Raw genomic sequence first — 15876 nt, forward strand, 5'->3', positions numbered from 1 at the left:
ATATACTTTGGCCTCCAACAGAAGCAGCAGCAGCTTTTCCAGTCTAGGAATAACATACAGGCAACTCACAAAGTTGTCTGGTCAGACTGTGTCCACACAAACTAAATGATGCTCCACCAGATGAACCAAATATAAACAAGTCTTTAGGTAAAACAATAGAACCCAATTCCTTAAATTTACAGTATGAGTGAATCCTTGCCCTGGCGGCATAACAGACACAAGGAAGACAATGGATGCATTTCTTTCTCTCTGTTTGTTAGGAACGTGGCCAGGAGTGAGACAAATGCTAGATTGAGAGGAAATTTAATATGACTGTCAAAGGATAACTTACGGTAACTTTGGTGACTCCTCCCAACCTTCCGAGTAGTTTTCTTGGGATACGTTACGTATTTGGTGACCTTCTGTTTTTTCCTGTAGTGTCACCATGGGGCCAAAATGTACATTGGTAAGTATGAAACACCAATCACCAATATTGAAAGAAAGTTTTAGAGGAAAACATTTTCTATGTTTGACTGAGGGAAAGGTTGTCTGCTTCAGCCACAATGGTTTTACGTCAGTCCAATAAACTACAATGAAACTGTACCTCTGGTTATGTCCTACAATAAAAGCCAGCATGAAAGGTTAATTCAGTGTGTAAGGTCCAGTATTAACCCTTAGTACACTTTTGTGAATTCCCACATTACACCTGTGGGGCATTGTTTTTATTTGATATATATTATAGCATTTTAGCAACTAATAGAGACACATATAGATGTTTATCAATGACCATCATGGGAATAATACCTCTAATATTTGTTTAGAGTAAAAAGCGATGTCTTCCCCTGCATGCATTTTTCACTGTCCCTGTAAAGCAACTGAGTCACTTCCTTCCCACTATTCAAACATCTTAATCTTTAATCTTAACAGCTGCAGATGCCAGCAAATTTTGAAGAATTACTTCCCTTAAATTGCCCATTGATGTCAAAGTAATTTAAACTTTACCACAGGTGTAGGCAACATTGGAGAAGCTAGCAAGAGACAGCTAGATTTTGAAAATATCCAACCCGAAAATCTCACATCCTACCATCAGACCTTCCTCCAAAGCCACTCCCCCAAATCACATTTTCATGTGCAATGGGTGCACGGGCAGAGTGCATGCAGGCAGAGGGGCAGGTAGACAGGCAGGTAGGCCATCATTTGATTTGGCCCAAATGAAATGATAGGCAGCGCTTATTACGGTCCTGCGAGAGCCACAGATACTGGATTTTTTGTGTGCGTGTCTGAGCATTTGATTGCTGTCAGGATGTAAAGAGAGTTTCAACAAATATACCAAAAAAGCTTCTAATATAAATTGCCAATTGAAGCTTTAACTTGATAATTTGATATGATACAAAATAAGACATTTAAAACACAAAACATTAGCTATGAATAGTACTACTGCCTGGGACACTAATAGGAAACCAATGCATGACTTAAAGATTTTTATGTGCAGGCGTGCACTGAAATATTGCATACTGTGACTACTTGTTTAGGGCTTGAGAATAAGTGTGCTATCTACCATTTCCATGTGTTTTGTCGTTCTCACAGAAAATCCACCTTGGTGACCTTGGCAAGGAGCTCAGGATGTGCTGTCTATTGTCACTGACACTTAAATTTGTCCCTATACTGATGACGAAAACTACAATGTATTGTCCAGGTTTCCAATATGGTACAAGACAGTCGGAACATTTTCAGTAATATTGTGTTGGTATTTATTCAGCTTTCAAGATTAGGTAAGAAATCTGTCCCTCACATCTTTGCAGATAGATTCAGGCTATTAGTATACCGTCTGTGCTGTCACATTTCTTCTTGGGCAGAGACAATTATTTAACTGTACGCAAAACACCTTTGTTGGATTACAATGCTATGGGAGAAGCAGTTAGACCTCAGGAAAAATTGGCACTGTATAATCAAGACATTAAACCTGTATTATACTAAAATGTCAATTATACCAATATCTGTCTAATACAAACAATCGTCAGAAATGTGACATCCACCACATATTGGCAATTACTGGTAACTGAGCTATTGTTTTTGTGTACAGAAAGTCAAACTGACAAGCCGCCGACCATTATTCATTTTGTTGTTGTCGTGATTGTTATTATTAGAAATACTATCAGTAGATAATCACTCAGATATTTTGAGGAAACAGAAAACAATTGGTCACGCATAAATAAAGGACAGGCCCTGGAACATTTAAATAAGAAACAATGGTGCCAGCTGTTTGAAGCGTCCCGGCCAAGTTGAGACAAAGGTCATCTGGAGAAAATATCATATGGATTCATAAATAACCAAATGTTCACCTGAATAGAAGTTAATTACCAATATAAACACATGAATAAACATTATTTATATGTTTCCCCTGTTTTATTAAAACAACTGAATCTCCATCGCAGGCTCACATAGTAGACCCACTGGTGTCATTACCAACTAGTTAAACAACTGTATCCTTTGTTTGTGGTGGGCGTGGTGCTGTAGTCTGTGTGGAAAAATATTGGGAAGGGAGATAAACATAGATGCCATGGCCAAGGACACAATACATCCAGAACAGTGGAAAATCAGGGTCTCAAAGTTGAACAGAGGTGATGTATGAGACATTCATAATGCATTGCATTGACAAAATATGATTTGAAATCTTAAAGGTATGAGGCACAAATCGTGGTGCGACTTGGATTTATATCTTGATTGCAAATATGGCTTCTCCTGTAGGAAAATGATCAGTACAACAAAATACAGAGAGACATTTAGGATTTTTAATTTCAACTATCCCTGTGATGCTCATTGTTATTATTTAGTCCATATAATAAGTGCTGCTTTTCACTTCTGTGTATAGCTTCTTGATGGTTGCGTGTCAATATATCTATCTACCTTGCATTCTTGGACAGTACCTTGGAAATTAAACTGTTTGTGTAACAAGGTTAAATGCTTAAAACATTTTGAGAGGTCATGCCGCTGAGACTACCTCATTCAAACACAATGCTGACATGTGTCATTGCTTCCTTGGGAAATGTGTCTCTGCACTGCTCTGTGCTGATAGTCAGAGGAGTTGGATGGATTCATCCCCAAATCACAGACAGAGGAGTGAGACCGCCAAGTCCTCTTGGAAGGCCAATAAAGACTGATTTAAGATGTTTTGACTGTCACACACTCCCACAGTCCAAACACAAGAAGAGGTTCTCATGATGATGTGTGAAAGGCAGCATACCTAGAGGTAAAACTTTAGACCTCAACAATCACTACTGACTTTTTCTTCTTAATATTCACTTTCAGATTCATGCGTGGAAGTACATATTGCACATCTAGTAACAGCATGACCATAAAGGCAGCATTAATTTCGCAAAGCTTAACCTTACAGATTTCTTTTTCTAACCCTAACCCCTCAATATACTGACATGAAATTCTGGTCACCGGAGAATGAATGAGAATAATGAGTATTTTTTGCCACCACCAGCATGTTGAAGCTTTCACTTTTCACGTAAAAATATATCTCAACTTCTACCAGAAGGATTGGTGCAACATTTTGTGCAGATACATCTCTCACAACTCTCAGCTGATGTTATCTGTATACAGGATTGTTGTAACTAGCAGCAGAAAGTAGCAGAAAGTCTATGTTATAAACATGTTCTCCCTAAACGCATGACCATATCTTACATTACAGTGCACCCTGATGCTCAACTGTCCGCTGTAGTTTTAAATAAAGAACCATGTCAAAATGTTTGTGTGCGCATAACTCAAGGTACAAGAGATGCAATACAATAAGCGATAACAAGGCAGACTGTGCAATGTATGCATTGTATTATGTAAAACTGAAGCAAAATTCTTCTGTTTTTGCATTAATTTACTTGACTAATTACAAATTTCAAAGTCTAGTCCTTCAGCTCTTCTGCGGTAGTGCTCTCTTGAGTCGGATGATGCCATCAGGACTTTGTTTTCCAGGCATGTTAATGTAAAAACAGACCTAACCTGTCAGAGAGGGCAGAGAAGTCCATGACATCCAGTATTATGGGGGATTAGCACGTGTTTCAAGATTTTGAAAAGAACATCTTGTGAATGTTTGTGTGTCTTTGAGTGTGTGTGAGAGCAATTTCTCATTTTTTGACACCCTCAGGTTATTGTTTTTTCCAACTGCCATTAGCTTGCACTCATTATATTCTCTTTGGATCCCTGTGGAGTGGTGAGACAATAGCTTCTCAACTTTTTAACTCATGACATGCTTTTAATCCAAACATCCTACATAAAAACACAGATGCCCTCAGAGGATAAAACAACACGTTTTGGGGAATATCAGAAAATCAGAAAACAACAAAAGCATTTAGACATTTTTTCAAAGCATGTACAACTTTCTTAGCAAACCTAGGGCTAATAAATTCACAGCCAAAGACAAAATATAGTTTTAATCAGGATTTTCAAAGGCCAGTAGAGGGCAAAAGCTTCTGTGCAGGGGTAAATGATTCCACACATCTGGGGCAGCATCAGCAAGGCCACAATTTTCCTTTTGCTTTGAGCTGAACAACAAACAACCAAAACCATCTGGTGAGAGGATCTGTGTGACCCAGGAGGGAAAACAGGGGTTCAAGAACATTAGAAGATGCCAACCCATTCAGTGCTCTCAACCATAAATCATTAATATAAACACTTAACTTGAGAATCAATGAAGTGAATTCAGTATAGGAGGGGTGTAGTCAGAAGCCTACAGTGGCATACTGGTAGCTGTAATTAATAGTGAGATTAAGTCCATAGAGATGAATAAACAAAAAGCACAAGTAATTGGATGGTGTAACTTCCAATCAAAGCTTTTTGTTGGAATAATGACTTTTTACATTTCCACATCTATGCTTTAGCACAAGCATATGACAAACAGATGCCGCACAGTGCTTCATCAGTAATCTGTGTAATCTTTTGCTAGTCTCTTTTTTTCTCTGTATTGCCTCGATTTCCACACATTCTGTTGCACGCTACTTCCAGAAGAGACATGTGAAAACATTTTGCAAGGAAGTGATCTCATGCATCATTTAACAGTTAAAGTTCATGAGTTTTTTTTTTGTGGGTATATATGACAAGTGAACATGTTGTCTCACAGGTGTTGTGACACCTTAAACCAAACAAAACTACTGTCCATTAACTCAATATGGCCATTCTTCTGTGGTTAAACTGCTTATGTCTATATTCTATACATCAGTCATTCTTTCTCCACAGAATGGCAATACAAAGGAGCAACATCCTATTCAAACTGAGTTCACTACTGATTACATTTTCCTGTTATGTTTAACATAAGCTTGATGTTTTTAGTACTTACCAGCTAGCGTAGGCTATACAATGCAAACTACAGGGGGACAGCGTGAGACAATGGATACATTTCCTATAGCCTATTTATAAATTTAGGACAACACATGAAAAGGGCTCTTGATTTGTTCTTCAATAGGGTTGTACTTTGAAGTTATAGTATATTTTGTCTGTGTCTGCATTTGCACCTGTTTACCAGCAGCATTATTTGCATTCTCAAAGCCACTGTGGCTATAAAACAAAACACCCTGTGAGCTTACACGGGGAAGAAGTAGACTAATTATGCTTCGTAAGAAATGCATGTGACCTTCAAGGCTGCACAAAGTGAATGAGTAAACATAAGTTGCCCCCGATTGTTCCCTGTTCAACAGGTCAGTGGTAAAAGAAAATGAGTATTGGCAGCTCCCAATGTGGTACAGTGAAAGTGTGCTCTGCATTGTTTCTCCCAGATCAATAGAGGCCACATCAAATATCGCCTCTGTAGGGTTCTCCTTCACAGCAACAGTAGTTTCTAATTTTTCAGTTCAGTTTGTGCACTATATTCTATATTATCTATCTTATACTATGTTTTAATGTTTAGTTTGCTAATGAATGCTAATGTGTCCTATACTAATGGGTGACATTAAAGCATAACTTCATATTTTTTCAAGACTGTCTAAGTACTCACATACCCAGGCTGAAACAGATTTTGGTTGCTGTAATCATTCCTCTTGTCCATACTGGCCTTCTAAATATCCCAATCCTACAGTGATTCCAGTGTAAAAGATGAATGATAATATCCACAGTTGTCACTTCAAAAATGCATCTAAAATGAAAGCAGCTACAATAGATATTTGTATATTAATGACAATGTGAAAGGGGTTGCTCATAGTGATGAACTCACAGAGAATTGAACCTGCAGCTCCTCTCGGCTTAACAGAGTTTTATAGCGGGTTTCAGCTCATTGTTTAGCTGTCCGGCCCACATCTTTTATGTTTTGGTTCACTCTCACTGCTCTCATTTTTTGACAGCAGCAGGCAGCTGTTTTGAGCCAAAGAGCTCTAAACACACACAGACAACAGACAGACACAGTAGGAGACTTGCTGGTGAACATAGTGGAGCATTTAGCAGGTAAAGAGACTGATATTTCCTTCAGGAGTTGTTGGAGACAGAGCCAGACAGAGAAAATTGGACACACAAGTGGACAGAAATATTCCTTTGTAACCACTGGATGTGTAAATAAGCAAACAATATGCAAAGCATATAAACTTGAAATGATATGTTAATGTTATGTTCACAACTTGTTTCCATAGCCCGCAAATGACCAAAAGCAAGTCACAAGTTATTGCAAGTTGAAGCTGAAGCTAATATGAGACTTCAACAGTTCAACTCAGTTAACCAAATCAAGAAATTATATTTTGCAAACTTACAGTCCTTGCAGAATAAAACTCACTTTGTATTTTCTAGTGTTTTATTTCTGAGTTGTGGCAGAGGGATAGTACCACAAAGAGGGAGATTTTATACTTTTTAAACTAATTCAAACTGCTGAGTGGTCATATTAACGTGTATTTATTTAATTTATCTCTTCACATTGAATGATTACAGCAACCAAAAACTGTCTCAGCGTACATATGGGCATGTGATCATTTTTTGAAAAAATGTGAACCTATCCTTTAATGGTTGCTGACTGTGGACTGTGTCAGGGTTTATGTCTCCTCTCACCTTTATACATTCTGGTCACTAACAAATGCAGAAGTTCAAAAGCATCTAGATGAGTCATTGAAACACAGAAGTGTTTGTGGTCACCATCCCGCGGTTGACAGTTTTCATGACTGCATCTTTAAATGACAGACCTGTGCTGATACTGGAGGAACCCACTGTGACACTCATTCCGTTATTTAGGAACACAGCTGCACTTCCTATTATAAGTTGGTTTGGTGAACTCTCAACAGAGAACAGGCAGCATCACATATATTTAGATTGTTGGTTTGTGTCACACTTTATGCAAGAAAGCTATTTCAAAAGCTTGAATCATTCTGCTCCTCTTTTCTTTTAGTTTTAGCTAGGTGTACCTAAAAAACTGGCAAGTGAGTGTATATTGGATTGTACTGTACGTGAGTTTATAGGTTTTATGTTAATAGATTCGATGTTTTGCATGCATGAATATGAATACTTCAAAAGTAAAAATACACAAGCTACAAAAAATTACTCAAGATAGTGTTAGTGACATAGTGACATATATATACATATATATATATATATATATATATATATATATATATATATATATATATATATATGTATGTATATATATTATTGTTTTATTATGAATGATGCACTAATGTGTAAGCAGCATTTTAATGTTTGCCTGTTGAGTTGGAGCTAATATTAACTTTATAAACTGTCCTGACTAATCTATAAAAACTCATATTTTATAAACTGCGTTTTGTATGTAAAATCTTTATCTGGAAATTAACCAGTAGACATAACTTTAGCTGTATGATAAATGTAGTGAAGTAAATAGGGCAATATTTGCCTCTAAAATACAGTGGCATAGTAGGCTAGTAGAAAGTAGCAGAACATTTAAATATTCAAGTCAAGTAGCCTGCAGTGCAGTAAGTACAGTGCACCCAAAATGTATTTAGTGATATTCCACCACTGATTAAGATGAAACTATGGACTATGGATACTAAATTGCTCAATCCACTTTCATAACTTGTATGCAAATTACACGTAGCCTATAGTTTGATGCCACTTGTTGCTTATTTTCATGAGGTATTGTTGGTTTGAGTTCTCCCAAAGTGCAGTTAAAGCACCTGTCTGATGCACCTATTTATCTAGCTCACTCTGACAACAACTTCCCTCTCTAAAACATTCAAGTGTGACCCGCCGACAGTTATGCGGTGGTTGTTATGATGAAAAGCGTTTGATACGAAGTAGCAAGCGGAAGAGTTTTTATAGTATTTTTCATGTAATATTACAGCAACAGGATATCCGTAGCTCTCATAGCACGGAGTAGAGCGGGCGACGTGTTGCTCATTGTCTGGCTTTATAGTACATGGGGACTGGGCACTGTATCATTACCCGAGATTAGGTTGGCTAAACTTACAGTCAAAGTAAGAGTAGTCTACCACACACGTGTCTTCACATGATCACGAGGCTACTATAAACTGACTGTTAATAGAAAATGACAACAACTACACCGTAACTACGCCTCTATGACTTGTTTCATTCATGTAAGTATGCCTTAACTGTATGTATGATTTTATTCAAGACACAAAGGTCCATAGAAACAACAAACTCTCTATATATATAACTGTTTCCACTAAGTCAGCTGTCTGAGCTGCTGTCTTGTGAACAAGTCACAGGCTGCACTAACAGCAGAGCTGTAACTTTGAGAGCGCACACAAAACAATTCAGCACCCCGCTGTCCTTGAAGCAGCTGCGGGCGCGTTTACGTACTACTCACGCGCACACTCAACCCCAGCGGGGGCACACACCGCCCCGACCAATCAGCGATCTCCTCGTGCGCAGAGAGGGAGAGACTCTTGCAGCCCGCTACAAAAATACTCCGTGGCAGATTTTTTTTTATTGTGTGCCCTTTTAGGTCGCCACTCTAGACTCAAAGGAACCTCGTGGTTGTCAAAGTCACCCGTTTATTATTAAACTCCCCCGCAGCTCTTTGTTGCAAGTTTACTCGCGAGGACAAACCAAACATCTTCCACCGTTACTTAGCCGCTCCTCGGCTAGAGTCATCACGGACGAAACTTTTCTTCAACTTTACAACAAAGGCAAAGCAAGGTTGGAGCTCTCTTACCGCACCCCGTGCAGTTAGAGAAACATATTTCAAGGAGTTTTGTAGTAAGTTTGTGTGAAAACTTAACTTTATGCACGAACACCGTCTCCATTCATCCTCTCACGCGCAGCTTTTCTGTGTTGCTAGCACCTGCAAACATGACCCGGAGACCGTGCGCGATCTATGTGGTCGGGATCACCTGCGCTGTCTTGCTGGTCGCTGGGATTGGCTTAGTTGTGGCTCAGGTTTTCCGCACGATAATGCACAACCGCCTAAAAAAGGTAAAAACCCACTTTCATCCTCTTAACTTTATAAATAAGGTTGTTCCCTTTTAAATACATTGCCGTGTAGCAGCAGAGTCGGATTATACTGCATGTTCCTCACGTTCCCCCGTCTGTTTGCAAAATAGCCTAGAAGATTGAATTGAAAGTTCATTACTTTGTTTGGCTGTATTCCTTCACTATTAACATTCAGTAGATTACAGATTAATGAGATCACACCACTTTGCACAAATTTCAATTGCATTATGATTCAAAATGTGCTAACTCCAAGACTCAGGGGTCCTGAGGGGATCAGGCCATTGGTCGTGTGTGTGTGTGTGTGTGTGTGTGTGTCAGCTGCTGATGTGATTTGTACACATTTATGGCTGAATGTTCAAGGACTTCTCATGGTTGTGGTGATTCTTAATTTTTGAAAAACTAATTTTGCTCTGTTTTATACTGCTGACTCCTCACTTGAGTAAGTGAGTGAATCACTCCTCTTAAATGCTGGTAGGTAAGTACTTTAGTTATATCAGTTAAGTTACTACTTAGCTTCTACTAAGTTAGGTAAGTAAAAGTATCTGACAAATCGTGGCTGGACATCTCAAACTGCAAACAAGGTCAATTATGACTCTTTGTATTATGAATTTTTAACCCAGGGAGTTTTTATATTTGTAAAACTTTACTGGAGCTGAGAAAAGCTCTATGACATCATCACAGTGTAAAGTTCTGACGACAGGAAAGTGACGTCTGCCAGCACAGGAAAGAGTACTGTCCATATTCTGTGGGGCACATGTACCTGGAAGCAAATTTGTAGCAACTCATGAAATCTGTAAATAGTTTTGTGTCTTTATAACCATCAGCTTCCGTCTGGTCATTTGACCGAACATTAGCAATGTCTGATGAATCAATGGCAGTCTACCCATTGATCCTTGTAAGGGGAGATCTGGTGTTTTTGTTATGTTGAGTCATGGCTTATTGACTGCATTTAGATGAAATTATTAGAGCTTAACAATTTCAAGCAAATTTGCTGAAGACACCAGAACAGCAAAAACTTCCTGTTCTTTCAGTGAAGGCTACATAAGAAAAGTCATCATCAGGCTTAGCCAATCAGAGGCAGAGAAGGGCCAGTCATGCCATTTCCATAGTAGGATTTGCAAATTCGCTACTTGGAAGCTAGAAACTTGTTTGGTGCATCTTTGGGTCCAGTTCTAATATCCATATCCATGGTCCCTGGATGGATTTTGTCGCTCTTTATAATACATCACGACATTTTCTTCTGTATGACGTAAAATGACATGCCATACTGCATCATGTAAGTCAGTACAGACTAAATGGCATGAAATGACATGCGAAAAACAAAAAAATGCAAAATGACATGAGACATTGTTGTGTTTCTTGCGCCATCGGTAATACCAGACCTGGGCCGCATTCAGCCCCAACAAAACGTATCAAAACATTTATTTAAATGTAAATAAAACAGTTGTGCCTTGACCACCCCGTTGTGTATGCAAGTGCACTGCACGTCATTACCATTTTAATATGGCTGTGTTTATGATAAATGCCACTGCTAATTGGGTAACACCTCTGACACGCCCATCAAACGAGAAAAATGGACCTCAAAGCATGATGCCAACCATTGCACATAGTATCGAGGAAACATATTGTTCAACCATGATACCGTAGCAAACCAGTTTCAGCTTGAACGTGCCCTTGGTGGAGGTCTGCTCGCTGGTCCTTCTGAGTGCACTCTTCTAGTTAAGACTTGTGATTTGTTGAAATGGTGATGGGCTGTGTGTTGCCCTTCAGAAGGAGTGGCTCTAATAAGCAGCTTAAACTCCTTGAGCTGCAGGAGGATGTGTTAAGGGTCAGTAGCCTTTTTGTGCAATCAGCGCTTTCTTTCCACACAGATTACTCAATGCGTTTTAGTTTTTGGCACGTTAGCCTTTCCATTAGCATGTACTGTGAAAGATTTAATCAGATGGTAGAGCCAAAGGAATTCCTGGTGGTCCAAGGATGTGTTTTTCTTCTATTGCTATGACCTGACTGGCTGTGCCGTTCACGCAACTTGCCGTAATATGACGGCAGTCTTGAAGTCGTTGTGGCATTCACACTACGTGACTGATCGGTGACAGGGGGTCACACACTACAGGAGCTGACAACAGCTATGGCACCCGACGCTGGTTTCCAAACCACTTTTATCAAGAAAACACACGTGAAATGTGAAACAGGAAATGAGCGATCCTGCACATGAATCAGCTGTTGTTTGTTATTATAAAGATGGCAATTATAAAGACAAAGAATATGGTTGAAAGGATGGATTAGTACACGCAGGTAGCAAGGGATTGTCTGAGCTACACAGAGAGCTGCAGGGGAGTTAAAAGGTGCAGCTCCCCAACACCCAGTTAACTCTTGACTGTGAGGTTATAACTCACAGCCCAAAAAGGAGAACAACAAACGCACGTGTGAACATTTTCAGCTGAGAACTGCGGATTACTTTGGCTGGCCTTCAACTCAACAGTCATGATTTCAGTTAAATGCTAAAGTTGCTGTTCCTGGTACCTTGTCTGTGGTCCGCTGGCAGAACACCATCTGCTTTCTGATAAGGCCCCGTCATGCTGTTGCCGAGGCGACAAAAGTTTCGTTTTACGGTGGACGGACGGTAACATTACAGAGTTGTTGTTTTCTTTAGCTTGAAATACTCCCATACTTTGGACACTTTCTTTTTTGTCCCTTACTGTTTTCTCTCTCTTTCCCCACTTTGCAAACAGCTCCATCATAATCACGTCGTGTTCACAGCGTAAACGCGATGTGCGACAGTAATAAATGTCCCTGCGAAACACTGTGCTGAATAGTTACATGGATTAAACGAAGCATCGATGCAAAGAATATGTGTGTCGAAGCATTTTATGAATCGATTTTATCGATTTAATCAATAAATCGTTTCAGCCCTAGACCTGACGTGGTTCCAAGGCAAATTCCACAGTTAAGAATAAGTTAGGACACCGTCGGTATTGCTTGTTCTTGGTATTGGTTGGTATTTTTAACATGCCACAAGAAAAAACTGAGAACACAGTGGGAAGTTTAAATAGTAACATCAATTAGCAAAGATGCAGTTTGTATTCAATCAAGCCGGTCACACATTTACATGACCTCACTCAGAGAGATTGCTCACATCCATGATTTGATGAGTTAAAAAGATGGTGAATTCTAACGTATATCCTGTCAAATTAATGTGAGATGTGAAGAAATTGTTGCTGTTATTGACTTTAAAACATCTGTTAGGAGGCAATTAATGATTATTTTCATTCTCAGTTAATAGTATAGTCTATAAAAAGCCTATTATAACTTCTTTGAACCAAAGGTGATGTCGGTAAACAATTCAAAACTCCAAGATATTCACTTTATAGTGACTTGCTATAAATCCAAGGAAAACTGAAAATACTCACGTTTAAGAAGCTGGTACCGGCACATTTTTACCATTCTTGCTTGAAAAGTGACTCAAACAATGAATTGACTAGTTAAATGAATTTTCTGCCAATCAACTAGGCCTAATTGATTAATAGACTAATGGTTTCAGCTCTAATTGAAAATTCATTAGTTATTTAATTGTTCAAAGCATTTGTTTTAAGACTTTGCCAATATTTTCTCACTCTCTGAATAGGGTAAATGTATTTTTAAAAATAATTTTTACTATAAATTAATTTTTAATAACTAAACACTTAAGAAACTCAAAGCAAGTGAATTTTTGGCCTTTTGCTTAAGAAATTACCTGGCCAATTAATCTGTTATCACAATGATTGTAGATACATTTTCAGTTGATCAGCTGACCAGTTATTGTTTGGGTTGATGTTTGAATAGTGCATATCCTAAGCCTACATCACTCAAGTAATTACATGTGATATAATATCAGACTTTGAGAGAGAGAGCACTCTATGAACCTTAGGAAAATACAATTGAAAAAACACATTCATCAATTTCACGTCACATTAACAGGACACAGAAACACACTGCAAGTCATACACAACTCAGTTGAAGAGAGTCACAACACAACAGAAGTTTCTGGGTGACACCAAAAATTGAGAAACACACCCAGATGTGAGAGTTGCAAAAGGGGGGGAGGGACATACAACTTTAGTTGTATTTTGGATTTATTTTGGATAATATGTTATTTTCTTTAGTTTCTCCCACACCTGCCTAAACCTCATTGAACCTTGAACCACACCTTAACCGACACAGTGTGGCCAGACAATCCCCTCCCCATCACAGAATTCTCAAACGCCCCCATTTACGCTTCGTGTTAAAATCTGATCTGTACCTGAATACATTATCCGGATAATAAACCATCTAACACAAACAGGCTCAGGGAATGTGACAAAGAGGGAGTCCACACAAGGTACTTAGCTAAAACAATTATAATCTATTAAACTAAAATAAACACAAGTACAAAAGAAGATGCAACAGCATGGATGTAACCTGCTAGAAGGGAGGAGTGAACTCACTACATATGTCAGCTTTTATAGCCCATGGGTCCAGGTGAAAGCAATCAGCTGACGACACTCCCACTTCAGCCAATTGCCTGCTGAGGTTGGCAGGAAAACTTCCAAACAGTGGGAGGGACGTCATACCATCCATCGATGCCTTTGTGTACACCTGACCAGTTTGCCTACAGGGCTCACAGGTCAGTGGATGATGCAGTCAACTTGGGACTGCATTACATCCTGCAACACCTCGACTTTCCAGGGACATATGCAAGGATCCTGTTTGTGGACTTCACACCATCATCACCATCCTCAGCACCAAACTCATCCAGCTCACTGTGTCAGCCTCCACCTGTCAGTAGATCACAAACTTCCTGACTAACAGGAGTCAGCAGGTGATACTGGGGAACATCACATCCAGCACCCGGACTGTTAGCACTGGCGACCCCAGGGGTGTGTTCTCTCCCCACTGCTCTTCTCCCTCTAGTCCAATGACTACACTTCAAGAGACCTATCTGTCAAACTCCCGAAGTTCACTGACGACGTAACGGTCATCGGCCTCATACGGGACGGTGATGAGTCGGCGTACAGACGGGAGGTTGATCAACTGGCTCTCTGGTGCAGTCAGAACGACTCTTGGATTTAAAGAGGAGCCCCCCCCACTCTGCCCCCCATCACCATTCTAAACAGTCCTGTGTCTGCTGTGGAATCCTTTAGGTTTCTGGGATCCACTATATCCCAGGACCTGAAGTGGGAGCCCAAAGCAGACACCGTCATCAAAGCCTAGCAGAGGATGTACTTCCTGCGTCAGCTCAGGAAGCTCAACCTGCCTAAGGAGCTGCTGATTCAGTTCTACACAGCCATCATCCAGTCTGTCCTCTGCACCTCCATCACTGTCTGGTTTGGATCAGCCACAAAAAAGGACAAGGACAGACTACAACGGACAGTCAGGACTGCAGAAAAAATCATTGGTGCCAAACATAGACTGTATATAAAAACCAGCCAACCTGCCCTCCATTCATGACTTATACATTTCTAGAGTCAGGAAACAGGCAGGAAACATCATTGCAGATCCATCTCACCCCCTACACAAGCTGTTCCAGCTTCTCCCCTCTGGTAGGCACTACAGAGGACTGTACACCAAAACCAACAGAATCAGGAACAGTTTCTTCCCATAAGCCATCACTCTGAACAGCTGATTTCTGACTCACAGTGACAGGAACAACCCGTGTGCAATAACCCAGTAACTGTCTCTAATCAGCCACCTGTTTACTGGTTACCACTTATTATTTATTTATCATTATCTATTTCAGAACTGTTCATACTGGTCATATTGTATATTGTATATACTGTATAGCTAATCCATTGACTTCAAGGACATAACACCTGCACATAATACTTGGATATCTCATCCACCTTTGACATGTACATAATAATAATAACAATAATAATAACGGTAATAATAATTTACTCCTGCATCCTTTGCACTCTGCTCATTGAACTATTGTCTCAGTCTGTCTATATTGTTTTTATTTATAGTGTGTATATACAGTGGGTACGGAAAGTATTCAGACCCCTTTAAATTTTTCACTCTTTGTTTCATTGCAGCCATTTTCCAAAAATCAAAAAAGTTCATTTTATTTCTCAGTAATGTACACTCAGCACCCCATCTTTACAGAAAAAAACAGAAATGTAGAAATTTTAGCAAATTTATTAAAAAAGAAAAACTGAAATATCACATGGTCATAAGTATTCAGACCCTCTGCTCAGTATTTAGTAGAAGCACCCTTTTGATCTAATACAGCCATGAGACGTTTTGGGAAAGATGCAACAAGTTTTTCACATCTGGATTTGGGTATCCTCTGCCATTCCTCCTTGCAGATCCTCTCCAGTTCTGTCAGGTTGGATGGTAAACGTTGGTGGTCAGCCATTTTCAGGTCTCTCCAGAGATGCTCAATTGGGTTTAAGTCAGGGCTCTGGCTGGGCCATTCAAGAACAGCCACGGAGTTGTTGTGAAGCCACTCCTTCGTTATTTTAGCGGTGTGCTTAGGGTCATTGT

At 39.5% G+C, this 15876-nt stretch overlaps 1 protein-coding gene across 3 annotated transcripts in view; it reads left to right on the forward strand.

Moving 5' to 3' along the window:
• The first annotated feature begins 8834 nt into the window (after positions 1–8834).
• The window catches only part of LOC123981636 (lysosome membrane protein 2-like), a 30927-nt gene continuing 23885 nt past the window's right edge, over positions 8835–15876 (forward strand). For 2 of the 3 annotated variants that reach the window (XM_046066632.1, XM_046066634.1), the window contains exons 1-2: positions 8836–9081; positions 9224–9357. In XM_046066632.1, the coding sequence (XP_045922588.1) occupies positions 9235–9357 (123 nt within the window). In that variant the 5' untranslated portion in view covers positions 8836–9081; positions 9224–9234. Of the gene's footprint in view, positions 9142–9223; positions 9358–15876 lie in introns of all 3 variants that reach the window. The other variant, XM_046066633.1, reaches the window with a different exon arrangement.

The sequence above is a fragment of the Micropterus dolomieu genome, linkage group LG13 (genome assembly GCF_021292245.1).
Source record: "Micropterus dolomieu isolate WLL.071019.BEF.003 ecotype Adirondacks linkage group LG13, ASM2129224v1, whole genome shotgun sequence".
Classification (NCBI taxonomy): domain Eukaryota; kingdom Metazoa; phylum Chordata; class Actinopteri; order Centrarchiformes; family Centrarchidae; genus Micropterus; species Micropterus dolomieu.